We start from the raw sequence: 14,875 nt of genomic DNA, 5'->3' as shown, positions 1-14,875 counted from the left end.
ATGTAGCCCAGGAGGAGGACTACTACGAGGAGTACGAGCAAGTCTAGGTGGCGTCTCCCAGTCAGCTTAATGGCACCAAGGAATAATATTAGTTCGCTTTAGTGTTATCATTTATTTTTGTAAGACACTTGTGCTATGTAATAATGTTTGTGAAATTTATCTCTATACACTTGGTCATTATATATGTTGTTCTTCTTTGGCACACATATGAGACGCACCCATCTTTACCCCTTAAATTGGGTGTGACAAAAGTGGTATCAGAGGAAATGTTGACTGTAGGACGAAACCTAGATAGAACTGGACAAAACCCTTACCTACTATCCTTTACACTGATTCTTTCTATACTTTTATTGATCTTGTCTCACCTTTGGTTGTTCTACTCTGACTACTCTTATCTTTTCTACTCTAGAAAGACAAGAAGGATTTCACACCTTGGAATCCTACATCTAAGACTCCCTAAAGAGATGAGAGAACTAAGACAAAAATTATTTTCTCTATCTATAGTGTTTGGATGTTTGTGCTGATGATAAATGCTTGATTTGCTTCTTTGATTGACTGAAATAGTATAGTAGGGCATTCTAGCATGTACCATCATAAGGTAATGAATTAGTATTAGTAGGTGACACTCTAATTATGACCCAAAAGATCATGGCCTAAAATTTGGATGTCTCATAATTACTCGTCTTATATGTAATTCTATCTTACCATGTGTTTCTAACCCAGATGGTCAATACCAGGAAGGGAGGCGGTATCGATCTACCTTCTCGCAATCGCCGCAGGAGGATTGTTAACCAACCACAACCAAAGATGAATCCTTCGCCGAACCCTCCACCAGCTGGAATAGATCCTGTAGCTGCCGCTTAGATACAGCTGCTGCAGCAAATGTCGAATACCATGACAGAAATACAAGTGCAGATCCATTAGGAACGTCAGGAGATGCACCAGGAGCGACAGGAAATCTGGTAGGAACGACTGGAACGGCAACAACTACCATCTCTGCCTCCACCACCAGCTCCACCCCGGGACAAGCACCGGGAATTCATGAGTCACAAGCCACCCACATTCTCTAGCTCTTCAGATCCTCTTCAGGCAGATGATTGGCTGAAGACAGTGGATAAAATGCTCAATATTGCTCAATGTACTGATCGGGAGAAGGTTCTCTATGCATCGGGTCGCCTCACTGGCCCCGTTGTCGACTGGTGGGACTCCTATTGTGCTGCCCATGCTGCTGCTAATACTATTACCTAGGCAGAATTCTCTACACATTTGAGGAACTATCGTATTCCTGTTGGCCCGATGAAAATTAAGAAGAAGGAGTTCCTGTCACTCAAGCAAGGAAATATGACAATGAGTGAATACCACGATAAATTCATTCAGCTGTCAAGGAATGCTCCACAGGAGGTTGCTGATGATGAAAGGAACCAGGAGCAGTTCACGGAGGGACTCATTGGGCCACTCCAGTACCAGTTGATATCCCACACCTTCCCATCTTTCCAGAGGCTTCTAGACAAGGCCATCGCACTTGAACACAAACGTGTTCAGCTTGGCAAGATGAAAAGGAAGGCTATCACCCAGGGTCAGGGGAGCAGTAGTATCTGCCCTTGCTATGCTCCACCCCAGGGTACACCAGCTCGTCCTGGAGGAGGGCAACAGTCTCACCAGCGACCTGCTCAGCAGACACCACATGCGACACTGCAGACTCCACGTACTCGTCAGGCTGCCCCCACTGGCACCCCGGCGAGACCTGCTGGCCAGGGCACTACTACAGTGACCACTTGCTTTAAGTGTGGTGAGGTTGGGCATTATGCCAATGCTTGTCCAAAGAGGAATCCCAACACACCCGCTCGAAGCAATGTTTAGGGCAAGGAACAGACTCCAGCTACCAACAAGGGGTTCAGTATTGCCAAAGTCAACCAAGTCAGTGCTGAGGCTACTGCTGATGGTGCTGATATTGCTATTGGTATGTTCTTTGTAAATTCAGTTCCTGCAGCTATATTATTTTATTCTGGAGCTACGCGTTCGTTCATTCCTACTCGTTATGTCAATACAAATGAGTTACCCCTTCAAACTATGCAAAAACCCATGATAGTAATCACCCCTAAAGGGCCTATTGAAGCAAATTTTATGACTAATAGATTAACACTCACAATCATGGGGAGGGAATTTTGGTCTATGCCTATAGTGTTAGAAGAAAGCAGTATAGATCTGATTCTTGGTATGTTATGGTTAAGGAAAGCAAAGACAGTTATACATTGTGCTAGGTGAACCGTAGAACTCACTAGTCCAAAAGGAGAAAGATTCGAAGTCATGATTCCCTTAACCCCCTCCACCAGACCCGCCATATATCTAGTAGATGGTAAATTTGTGGGTAGACATATCCGTGTGGTTAGAGAGTTTCTAGATGTCTTTCTAGAGGAGTTACCCGGAATGCCACCAGATAGGGTAGTCAAGTTTGTTATTGATCTCCTACCTGGAACCGCTCCTATTTCTTAAAGACCATATAAGATGTCAGTGGAAGAATTAAAAGAACTTAAGAAACAACTAACAGAGTTGTAGGAGTCAAGATACATTCGTCCGAGTTTCTCACCTTGGGGAGCACCGATTCTGTTTGTATAGAAGAAGGATGGTTCACAGAGGATGTGTGTTGATTATAGATCACTTAATGATGTTACAATTAAAAACAATTACCCCTTACTTCATATTGAAGATTTATTTGATCAGATGAGAGGTGCTAGGGTATTCCCTAAGATTGATCTGAGATCGGGTTATCATCAAATGAAGATTAGGCCTTCTGATATTCCCAAGATGGCTTTCTCTACCCTATATGGTTTATATGAATTCACTGTCATGTCGTTTGGCTTGACTAATGCGCTAGCCTACTTCATGAATCTGATGAACAAGGTGTTTATGGAGTATCTTGATAAGTTCATCGTGGTATTCATCGACGACATCTTGGTTTATTCCAAGAATGATGGTGATCATGAGGAACATCTGCGATTGGTACTACAGAAGTTATGGGATAATCAACTCTATGCCAAGTATAGTAAGTGTGAGTTCTGGCTTGATGAAGTACCATGTCTTGGGCATATCATCTCCAATGGTGGAATCTCAGTGGATCCAGCTAAAGTGAGGGAGATAGTAGGATGGAAGATACCGAGTTCGGTCACTGAAATCTGAAGTTTTCTGGGACTCGCGGGTTATTACCGACGTTTTATTGAGGGATTCTCCAAGATAGCCAAGCCTATGACCTCATTGTTGGAAAAGGGAAGAGAGTTTAAGTGGACTCATGAATGCCAAGAAAGTTTCAATCAACTGAATTTTAGATTGATGTCACCCCCAATGTTGATTATGCCAGATCTGCAGAAGGGATTTGATATATATTGTGATGCGTGCCGCTAGGGCTTGGGGTGTGTTCTAATGCAAGAAGGACATGTCATTACCTATGTGTCTCGCCAGTTGTGGAAACATGAGTTGAACTACCCCACTCATGACTTGGAACTGGCATCCGTAGTGCATGCTCTCAAGATTTGGAGGCATTATATAATGGGGACTAAGTGTCAAGTCTATACTAATCATAAGAGCTTAAAGTATATCTTCACTCAGAAAGATCTCAACTTTAGGCAACGCCGTTGGTTAGAGCTCATCAAAGATTATGACTTGGAGATCCATTATCATCCGGGCAAGGCGAATCTGGTTGCGGATGCCTTGAGTCAGAAGGAACATGTTCATGCAGCTATAGTTGCCCAGTTACCCGATGAGTTAGTAGAAGACTTTGAAAGACTCAACCTGGGAATAGTTGCACATATTGAAGGGATCACTATAGAAGTGGAACCTACCTTGGAGCAAGATATATGCAAGGGTCATACCGGAGATGCTAAAATTCAAGAAATCAAAGATTTGATGGCAGAGTAGAGGTCCAAACTTCATGGAGGATGAGCAAGGCACAATATGATTCAAGAACAGGATATGTGTTCCTGAGATTAACAGCCTCCGTGAAACCATACTGAAGGAAGCCCATGACTCAGACTATTCTATTCATCCTGGTAGCACCAAGATGTATCAAGATCTGAAGCATAAGTACTGGTGGTATGGGCTGAAAAGAGATGTAGCTGCACACGTGGCTGTGTGTGATTTATGTCAAAGAGTAAAAGCTGAACATCAAAGGCCAGCTAGACTGCTACATTCGTTAAAGGTGCCCGAATAGAAGTGGGAAGAAATCGGTATGGAATTCATTGTTGGGTTACCTCGCACCCAGAAAGGTTATGATTCCATATGGGTGATCGTGGATAGATTAACCAAAGTGGCTAACTTTATTTCAGTCAAGACTACTTACAAGGGTTCTCAGTTGGCAGAGTTATATATGTCTCGAATTGTGTGCCTACATGGGGTACCTAAGAAGATTGTTTGTGATCAAGGATCTCAGTTTACCTCAAGATTTTGGAAGAGTCTTCATGAGAATATGGACACAAAGCTAAATTTTAGCTCGACCTATCATCCCCAAACTGGTGGCTAGACTGAGAGAACCAACCAAGTGCTTGAAGATATGTTGAGAGCTTGTGCTCTTAAGCATGGTGGCAGTTGGGACAAGAGTCTACCATATGCAGAGTTCTCTTACAATAACAGTTATCAAGCCAGTCTGAAGATCTCTCCATTTGAAGCTTTATATGGCAGAAAGTGCAGAACCCCTCTATATTGGGATCAGACTGGTGAGAGGCAGTTCTTCGGGACTGAAATTATTCAAGAGGTAGAAGAACAAGTTCGGATGATCAGAGAGAACTTGAGGATAGCACAGACTCGGCAGAAGAGCTATGCTGATAACCGAAGAAGACCACTGGAGTTTGAGGAAGGCGATCACGTATACCTAAAGGTGTCACCAATTCATGGAATGAGAAGATTCAAAGTTAAAGGAAGCTATCCCCTCGCTTTATTGGACCCTTCAAAATTCTTAAGCGAGTTGGGGAGATGGCTTACCAGCTTGAGCTACCAAATCATCTATCTGATGTTCATGATGTGTTCCACGTATCTCAACTTAAGAAATGTATTCGTGTCCTAGAGGAACGGTTGACAATGGAAGAACTTAGTGTGCAAGGAGATCTAACCTACACTGAGTATCCTATCAAGACCATTGATACTTTGACACAGGTTACAAGGAACAAAGTGATCAAAATGTGCAAAGTACAATGGAGCCAACATGGAGAAGACGAAGCTACCTAGGAGAGATAAGAAGAGTTGCGAGTAGAATTTCCTAATCTTTTCCCTAGTTCATCTTAATCTCGAGGTCGAGATTCCTTTTAAGGGGGGTAGGATTCGTAAACCCTTAAGTGCACTTATGTATATGCATAGTATCAAAATGTTGATTAACTCCTTAAAAAGAGAGAGCGTCTTCTTTTGGATATAAGTATATATATATGTGAAAAGAACATATGAATTCATGTATCATTTTGGAGTTATTGTGTTGTGCATTAATGTGTGTCATTTACTTATTTTAAAAGGTAATGAAAATCTATTTTAAAGACATCTTAATTAAATTTTTATGAACTTTCCTAAATCCCAAGATAGGATTTTTTTAGGTGTTACAAAATGTAAGAGCTCAAAAGTAAATTTCTCAAATGAAATGTAGAAAGTAAATTAAAGGGTTTAGATGACTCCGATTTTTTCTCGAGGTATCGAATAGTCGGCACTCTCCACTAGTCCTCATTGGAGCACCCGTGCAAGGGTATCATACCCCTTAGTCCTCGCAAGGACTAAGTGATCACTATGAGATGATTATTTGCCTATCCGGCGCGGTGAATCCCTCACAACCGTGTACAACGTTGAGCCGGATCACCAACAAAGCCTCCAGGGTGATCACCGAGCTCCAATCGCCACCAAGTCGTCTAAGTGATGCTGATCACCAAGAGTAACAAGCTCTAGACTTTCACTTGACCATGATAAGCCTAATGTGAGTGGTGTGTGCTCTAGGTGGCTCTCTCTTGCACTAATCAGGCCTTAACGATGGATTATGATTTGCTAATCACCATACTATGCAAAGGGGTCTTGCAAGCTCTATGGAATGAATACCAAGTGGTTGGGAAGCCAAGGCAATGAATGAGGCTATTGGAGGTATAAATATCTACGCATAAAAAACTAGTCATTTCTGTATAGCACAGTCGGATGGTGCACTAGATCGGTCCAGTGTGCCGCCAACGGCTAGTTGTCAGAACTAGCCGTTACACACACTACAACATATGTGACCTTCTATGACACTCTCATTACGTCATAAATAAGGGTTTTTGTCATAGTCTTTGTTGTTATGATGACCTCGTGATGAAAATGTCATCGTCATAGAAGGTGCATGTTAAAGGACCGTTTGCGAAAGGCAAAAGCATCATAAATGTAGCGACGAAAAATATATTCGTCATAAAATCTATGATGCTCTAAATCGTCATAAATAAGGTTCAGAAATGTCATAGAATGTAGCATTGTACCATTGCCACATGGCTGTTTTGTGACGGACATGTTTGTCATAAATATGCTGACATGGCAGCTGACGTGGCAAAAAAATGTGACGCTTAATTCGTCACAAGTAGGATGAGGTGGCCGCAAACAAATTATGACGACTATTTTCATCATAAAGCGTAATGACATAGCAGCTAACATGATGGGTTGATTACGTTTTCAGTTCATCGTTAATTGTAAAAACCAACATTCAATTGAATTCGAACTAAATCCTTCATACAATTTCATCAAACGACATGATTACACAATGTTTTCTAGCATCCACATATAATTAAATCATAAAACATCTCACACAAGTATTAAACATCAAACATGTTTAAATAAACTATAATTCAAATCCAAAAGCAAGTACAATAGGTTCAACAACCACAATCTATAGTTGAGCACAACATTCTGAAACTTGAAAGGTGCATGCATTATCCCAACATAAATCTCCACTCCGCCATTTGGTTTAATTGTTAGGAGGAACCATTGTCCTGATGCTCCAACTGCATCAGAGAACAGAGAACACATATACGAGTCTTTCTATACATGGAAAACATTGAAAAGAAGAGAAAATCACCATCACAACATAAATATATAATGGCCAAAGAAAGGAGTAACGAAGGACTAAACATTCTACACAGAATCTTGATATAAGAATATGCAGATATAAGGACTAACCATTATAGCATTCAATTTCTAAATATGTAAGTGATCATCTGCTTGTGAATTATTTGATGCAGGTTGATGTGGGTAGATGTGTATAACAACATAAGAAGCATGAATGATGAAGCATTAATTGCAATACAAAGGCATGGTAAAATTCAACAAGGAAAATAAGAGGGTCACATAATCATGCACTCACCAAAAAAATTAACAGACTATACAAAAGCAGTATGCCGAGCAAATCACTAGGAAACAACACACAAAGAAGGAAGTTGTAGGCATCAAACAAATGACCAAGAAAATGTATTTCCTAGAGGCATTCAAAAACGCCATTTTCAGAGCACATACCACTATTGATGACCAATTTCTTACTTAACACCACCGGGTACCTGCAAGGCCATATGAGCAGAAATGAGAGCGCACTTAGCGAATAAACTACAAAAATGTACAAACAGTAGGCTGATTATGTTGTTTTTGCCGTACATCAAAAGGGACCACATAGCACCAATTTTTCCTTTATAGGAGTGAGGAAATCCAGTGGGCATAACAGAGACAGGAATTGTATGTCACACTAAATTCCGATTTAATCATGACATGGATACAGGGTTAACAAGAAAATATAAAGTCCATATTAGATAGGTATGCAGATTATGACATATGCTGCAATAGGAAAGGACACATCAGTAGCATATCGCTTTCCTTTCAAACAACGAAATGTGAAATATGCAGATATGTGCAAAGGGGAATTGGGAATGGGAAATTACTGTTGGGTTGTTCGCTTCGGATTAAAACCGACAGTTTGGACTCCTGCAGCTGCAATTCATGGAGACAAAAACACTGTAGGAACAGTAGAAGCCAGTACAGATTAAAGTCAAGCCAACGGGATGTTGACTTCAGATCCAACATTTGGACCAGCTTGAATGAAACATTGTTACTAGCAACTACAAAAGGGTACTCCCAATCTGATCTCTGCCCTTGTACTTTGTTCAAAAGCATCTGAAATGAATTCTTCACGAGAATATGTACATGTGAATGGTCAAAAATAAAGAAATTAGAGAGACCAGGAAAAAGATATCAGATCTAAGGTCTTTACAGGGTAGTTCCTCGTAAAAAGGATGAGGTTCTTCAACAATATGAGTCCACCACAGGAGGCCGGAGACCTCCATAGGTATAACTCAATTATTGTTGGTACTTAATTGCTTATAATTGAAGTATTTTTTAAAAGTGCACAAAGAGTTAAATGTGTGAGTGACCCGAAACCCGACGGGTTCGGGTGCGTGTTTGGAATTGCACCCGCATTGTGGGCGGGTTTTGTGCCACCGACCCGAATACGACCCATTATAATCCCTAGGACCAATCTAGGCATGAGTTATTGTGTTATGCAAACATGTATGTCGGTTTGTGGTGTGCAGGTGTGGAGCACAAGTACGGTAGTCGATGGCGACGGTGAAGGTCATGCGGGTTCGTGACGATGGACAGGAGCGGTGAAGGACGAGCGTTGGGACTTGACCGAGGGACCAGAGTCATTGGGTGACTAGCCATATTGGCTGACACCTAGGAAACACACTCGCGCGAGGACGTGGTAGAGGGTGCCGTGTTACCGGTATGGTCGAGGACTGGTTAGACACGTGTCTAGGATGTGGGGATGAGCATGCGGCGCGCTAATTTCACGGTTGTTTAGTGGTTGATCCTCGAAAACCCACCCAACATTACGGACGGCGGGTTTTTGACCATGTTTGGCCTCAAAACTCGGTGGTGGCGGTTCCGAAGCGAATGGAATGCAGCACGTGGTGTCATCACAAAAGGGTGCGTCGAGGCGAAACAACTTCGTGTAGAGTGTGTGGACGTTAGATTAAAATCCTCGGAGTTGGTGCATTTTGCCCCCACAACTAAGTGGATAGGCTCTATGTATCCATGGGTAGTTTAGGAAATATAAATAACCATCTATAAATGGATAATTGGGTTGTTGGGGACAACCATCTCTTTGGCTAGCACTCTTGTGTTTTTGTTTAGAATACCCTAGTTTTTCATTTGCTAGTTTAATTGAGATCCACATATATTTTGCTCTCATTTGTGTGCTTGTAATCTTCAACTCTATATCCGGAGGAAGGGTGGCAAGATCCATCCACGGAGTAGTTTGAATCTTGTGCTCAGTTTTGTCTCCACGGTAGTTTTTGATTCGAATCTGCTATCACGTTCTTCCCTTCCGTTCGCTTTTAGATCTGTGGAAGAACCTTCGAGTTCTTGAGTTGGAGATTCGTTTGTGGATTGTTGGGTGCTGAGATGCACACTTTGGATCGCTGCATACGCCCCCTTGGTGCAGTTCTTGGTCGTGATCCAAGTTGATCTTAGTTTGAGTTTGTTTGAGAAAACCCCATTTTAATCTCTATTTTTAGATCTGCGATTGATTTACAAATCCGACTGAGTTAAAATTTGTGGATACCTTGGAATACCTCTTGCCAAGGTCTGTGCAAAATTTCAGCTCAATCGGAGTTCGTTTGGTTAAGTTTTGCATTCAAAAACTGAATTTTCGAGTTGCTAAAACCAGTACTAGATAGTGATATGGTTTTGGACCGATTCGGACTTTTTGATGTCCGATTGTGGTCCGTTTGTTTTGTTGGTCTCATGCGAGTCTTAGGAACATTTTGAAATCATGAGATCACTGGTTTGCTGATGTGCTTTTGGTTTGAGCGCTTTCTTCATCCCAATTGATGTTAAGTGCTCAATTTCAGTTTTCAGCATCAAAATTTGATTGGCTCTCATTCACCCCCTCTGGTCGCGTCATCGGTCCATCAGTAGTGGTTTGGAAGAATTAGAGGGTGTTTAAACCTCTAATAGATCAAAATCCTTCTCAAGCCTTGTCTGGTTATTTCTGTTCCATGTGAATTGGAGGGGATTGAGTATGATTGAGATGGATTTTAACTCGCTATGAATTTAAACGACTCAATCCCAGCAAATCCACATGAATTAACATTAAGACGAATATGCCCTCAATACAGTCGAATCCACTCGTATCTCCCACATTCCTGGCTAGAGTACCCAAAATAGACCTTAATTAGGCTAACAAAGCGATTAGCAATTATGCCTAGCTGATTAATCATATCTTATCGACCGTGTGAGATTAAATCATTACAATATCAAATTTGACAACTAAACTGGATCAATTAATGAATCCGGCCAAACAAATTACCTACTCAAACAAAAAAGCGTCAACTTTGGTTACCAAACAGATCTTTTTACCGGTCGAAAGCTGAGCGACATGTTTTTTGTCTTTTTATTTGAATTGCTAACAGGGCCTGTCTCTTTTAATATCTTTCACTAGTCTCTGAAAACCTTTAAACCTTGTTTTGATACTCTTGGATTATAATGGATTATTGGAAGAATTAGAGGGTGTTTAAATCTCTAAGGGCTGGTTTGGCAGACCAAAACCCAACCAGTTTTCCAGCCTTTTCTCCGGGAAGAAAGCCCACACGAAGATTGTCCATGGGTTGTTCATCTGTGTCATTTGGCAGCCCACAATCGGACTGAGATTCGTCCAAAAAAGACTATTTTCGGGAAACAACCCTGGCCTTGGGAGGCCAGGCGATTCTCCCGGTCGTCCTCATCCCATCTCCATCGAACTCCATCCCCACGCACGCCTCCTTGGACACCATCCCCGCGAGGTCCATCCCCACACACGTCTCCTCCACCGCCATCTCCGCGAGCACCTCCGCCTCCTTCCCGCATGCTCCTTTTGATCTCGACAAGGTTTGCGCGGGGTAGGCAAAACCGCCTAGCACCAGTCGAGCCCTCCCCCCTCCTCCTGCGAGTCGCGGCAACCCACGAGCGTGTCTATCCATCGACTTTCTGTCAGAAAAGGCCACTCGCGGTTTGTCGTGCACGCCGCGTCCAGGTTGGAATGGTTCGTTTCTTGGACTCGCGACTTCAGCCTTTGGTTACTCACTTACTCTCCTAGATATCATAGTGCCGCCTGTGGAATGGTCCGTTGCTGGTGCTACTTGCTCATGGAGTTATGGTGGTAGGCGTAGGCCACTTCGTCTGCCTCCTGGATTTCTCACTGCTGCATCGGCTCCGAAAGCAAATTAGGTGGCTAGAATAATTATGATTTATGTAATTCTTTTGTTGTTGTGTAGGTTATATTATATGGTCATTAATTGTGTCTTGTGTCATTTGAAACCAACAAATGATTCAAATATAGTATAATTAAGATGTTAGGATCATAGAGTTTGTTTCGATTACCACAATTTGGTATTACTAAGGTTTAGTGTATGCTAAGGTTGTGGCATGGCTAACAAGTGGCAAAATAGAATTATTTTTGTTCACTGTTTTTTCTGCTGAGAACATTTAAGCTACTACACTTTGAGATATTCTAGATACTATAGATGTTATTTGTTCCCTTGTACTAATCTTCCTTGTACTAATCTTAGTTGCATGTTATCTTTTTTTCAGACAACTATAGTTCTGTTATGGTGATTGTAGTACAGTTTCAGCTCTAACCTATGGAAAATTGAATGGCAGTTGCACTAATCTGTTGGTGGAATGATTTTCCCAGTAATTTCCTGGGCAAGCAGATGGCTGAGAACCATCTACCTTATGAGAAATGATGCCTTGTATGGTTCAGTATAGTTCTTGTATTGCTTGTTTGAATTAATTCCTGTATGGCAGTTGCACTAAACTGAATGGCAGTTGCACTTTGAGATATTCTTCTATTGCTGGTTTAAAACCATGGTGACTGTTCTTGTATGCATTCTGTATGAATTCTTGTTTAAAACCTGGTTGCTTCTATATGCATTCTTGTATGCCGTGTATGCATGGTGACTGTTCTTGTATGCATTCGTGTATGCAATATGTCCCAAACCGAATGGCATACAGAAAAATGTCACCAGTATGCATTCGTGTATGTACTAAACTGAATGGCAGTTGCTCCTTCCAAACGACCACTGATTAAATTGTCCTGTCAGTGGTTTTTACCCACTGAGGCCATGTTCGTTTTGTGCCAATCCATAGGGATTGAGGGGGATTAAATCCCCTACAAGTCAAAATCCTCTCCAATCCCTTCCAATCCCCCTCAATCCCTATGGTTTTAGGATCAAACGAACATGGCCTGAAAAATGAATGTATGGATAAAACCCTCCGCTGGAGTTTTTTCCTGTGCTAAAATAACCGCGGCTGCCAAACTGGTCCTAATAGATCAAAATCCTCCTCAAGCTTTGTCTGGTTATTTCGGTTCCATGTGAATTGAAGGGGGTTGAGTGTGATTGAGATGGATTTTAACTCGCTATTGATTGATTTAAACTGACTCAATGTCATCAAATTCACATAGATTGACGTCAAGGCGAACAAGCCAAATTTCATTCCAATCAATTCATATCTCCCACATTCCTAGCTAGAGTACCAAACTAGACCTTAATTAGGCTAACAAAGCGATTAGCAATTATGCCTAGCTGATTAATCATATCATATCGACCGTGAGAGCTTTAATCATTACAATACAAATTTGACAACTAAACCGAATCAATTAACGAACCCGGCCAAACAAATTACCTACTAAAACAAAAAAGAGCCAAATTTGGTTACCAAGGGACCTGTTCGCCAATCCAATGCCACACCTATTCTAGAAAACAATATCCAAGGCAAACTAATAAAGCTAGCTGTCGTAATCCAAACAGCAAGGGACAGGGGAGATGCAACAATTTAGTCAGTATGCATGGTGGAGACTACAAAACAGCAAATTCAGCATGACGTTTTCTTAATTGTTCGAGGCTACTATGATGTATGACCAAGTATAATGGTGTGGTAAACAAGGCTTTGGTTCAACCGAAAGCTCTGATGGCCTTTGGTAGTTACAGGACGAAGCGCACCGGGCCAATCGACACCTGGGTGGATTCACATTGAGGCCCTGTTCGTTTCGTTTGTGTCGGATTGCACCTGGAACCGGACGGAGCCGCTCCGTTCCCATTCCTCTCTCACAGTCACGCTCCGTTCCATTCACTCTGCAACCAAACAAAAAACAGAGCCGCTCTGTTCTAGATTACCAAACACAGAACAGAGCGGCTCTGTTCCTAGAATCAGGGATAGAATGGCTCCGTTCTACTTGGCTCCTCAACCAAACACTACCTTAGCGTCTTCGAATTCTCCGAGGCACCGCGAAACATTATCCAGTGCAGAGCGTACATATTCCGCTGCGTCTAGCGAGGTAGCAGACATCGACGACGACGACAGGACAGGCTATACTTTTACCACATCTGCTGGGTTCTTGATCGAGCTACGGCGGCCTATACGGATGAACAAGAAGAAGCGGCGGCGGCGGCGGCAGCAGCAGGGTGGGAGGCCTGTGCTGGTGACGTTCTACGTGACACAGCCAAGGGACCGCGGCGGCTCCACGGCGTCGTCGTCGTCGCATCACCACCACCACAACAGGCAGGAGCGTCACGATGACCACCACCGTCGCTCGCATGGCGGTAGTGGTGGTCGTCCTGGCATGCAGCGGCGGCGACGGAACGACGGCAAAGCCCAGAGCGGTGACCGGCGGGCGGACCTGCTCGAGTACTCGCGGCAGCTGAGGGCGTTGGCGCGGCAGACGGCGTCGGCGACCACGCCTGTAAGCTCCATACCACCGCCGCCGCCGCCGCGTTGTCGGGACACGGACACAATCATGGTGCGTTACTGGTCGGTTCCGAGAACACTTCGATTGCCGGTCGTATACACACGTACTCATGTTCCCACGAGGTAGCAAAATAAAGCCTCGCTTTTTTTCAGGCCGCTGTTGGTGTTCATAGCGAAGAGCAGCAGGGAGCTCCAGCTGTGAATCATCGGCTGGGGCGCGCGATGAGCCAGCAGCAGCAGGTCCGCCCGCGTTGCTTCGGTGGTGACGGCTGGAGCTGGAAGAAGGTGCTCGTGCTCGTCCTCCCTTCCCACAGCGAGAGCAGGCGTCCAAGAAGGAGCAACCGTGATGACAGCGAAAAGAACGTCAAGATCAATCAGACGGGCCGGGCGGCTGCGTCGTCGTTGCTGGTCGGCAAGCTGACGGTGGGTACAAGGCGCAATAATATATAATCTCCGCACAAGACAAATAATAGTGTTATATATATTCTTCATTGTTGCATATATACTGTGTATATTGCTGATCTGATCATCACAGCAGGTTTGCAAGGGCAGACGAGACCGTAGCGGGTTACTGAAGCCGCTCATGTCCTTGTTTCAGAAGCGGCCACGATAGATTGTCGAAGAGGTGTACTGTGGCGAGCGCGGCGAGCGAGCCTTCTAGACACCATGGATTCTTGAGCACAAACATGATATCAACATGAGAATTAATAAGGTTCCAGGGGCGTCCCGTCGTTTTAGGAGACCCTGTGCAAAACATAAAAAAAATATGGAGTAACTTTAATTTGTGTATATATGTACACATGATATAATGAAAATTAAATATTGTATCGATTATGTAATCTTTATTTAGAACGCATTATTTTTTTGGTGTTCTTTAAAATAAAATCGTCGATGATATTTTTATACTGAATCTTCCCCAGCATTTTACTGTCAATTACTACTATATCTAATGCATTAAGTTTTTTGTCATTATATAAAACGCAAATAGAACTTCGATATCTTCAATTTAGAAAATTTTCGCTTATCAGATGCAACTGTAACAGGAATATTAAAAAAACTCTATATGTGTTGAATAATTAGACAAATTCCAAATTAAATTCCGAATATAAATCATGACCAAATC

General features: G+C 42.7%; 1 protein-coding gene and 1 long non-coding RNA gene across 3 annotated transcripts; both read left to right on the top strand.

Annotated features, from left to right (window-relative positions):
• The first annotated feature begins 10,666 nt into the window (after positions 1 to 10,666).
• LOC103653188 (uncharacterized) lies at positions 10,667 to 11,933 on the top strand. Its single transcript, XR_565299.4, has 2 exons — positions 10,667 to 11,232; positions 11,596 to 11,933. It is a non-coding gene; the product is annotated as an uncharacterized lncRNA (long non-coding RNA).
• A 1,310-nt stretch (positions 11,934 to 13,243) lies between these two features.
• Positions 13,244 to 14,657, top strand: LOC103653187 (uncharacterized). 2 transcript variants are annotated; one of them, XM_020551826.1, is made up of 3 exons: positions 13,244 to 13,804; positions 13,906 to 14,175; positions 14,288 to 14,657. In XM_020551826.1, exons 1-3 carry the CDS (start codon positions 13,430 to 13,432, stop codon positions 14,363 to 14,365), a joined length of 723 nt encoding a protein of 240 aa, XP_020407415.1. In that variant the 5' UTR covers positions 13,244 to 13,429; the 3' UTR covers positions 14,366 to 14,657. The 2 variants fall into 2 exon arrangements, with proteins under 2 accessions (XP_020407415.1, XP_008678369.1); XM_008680147.2 differs by having other exon boundaries at positions 13,250 to 13,804; positions 14,291 to 14,657.
• Positions 14,658 to 14,875: the final 218 nt, after the last annotated feature.

The sequence above is a fragment of the Zea mays genome, chromosome 4, assembly GCF_902167145.1.
Source record: "Zea mays cultivar B73 chromosome 4, Zm-B73-REFERENCE-NAM-5.0, whole genome shotgun sequence".
NCBI classification, from domain to species: Eukaryota; Viridiplantae; Streptophyta; class Magnoliopsida; order Poales; family Poaceae; genus Zea; species Zea mays.
This window is presented reverse-complemented; position numbering and strand designations above follow the sequence as displayed.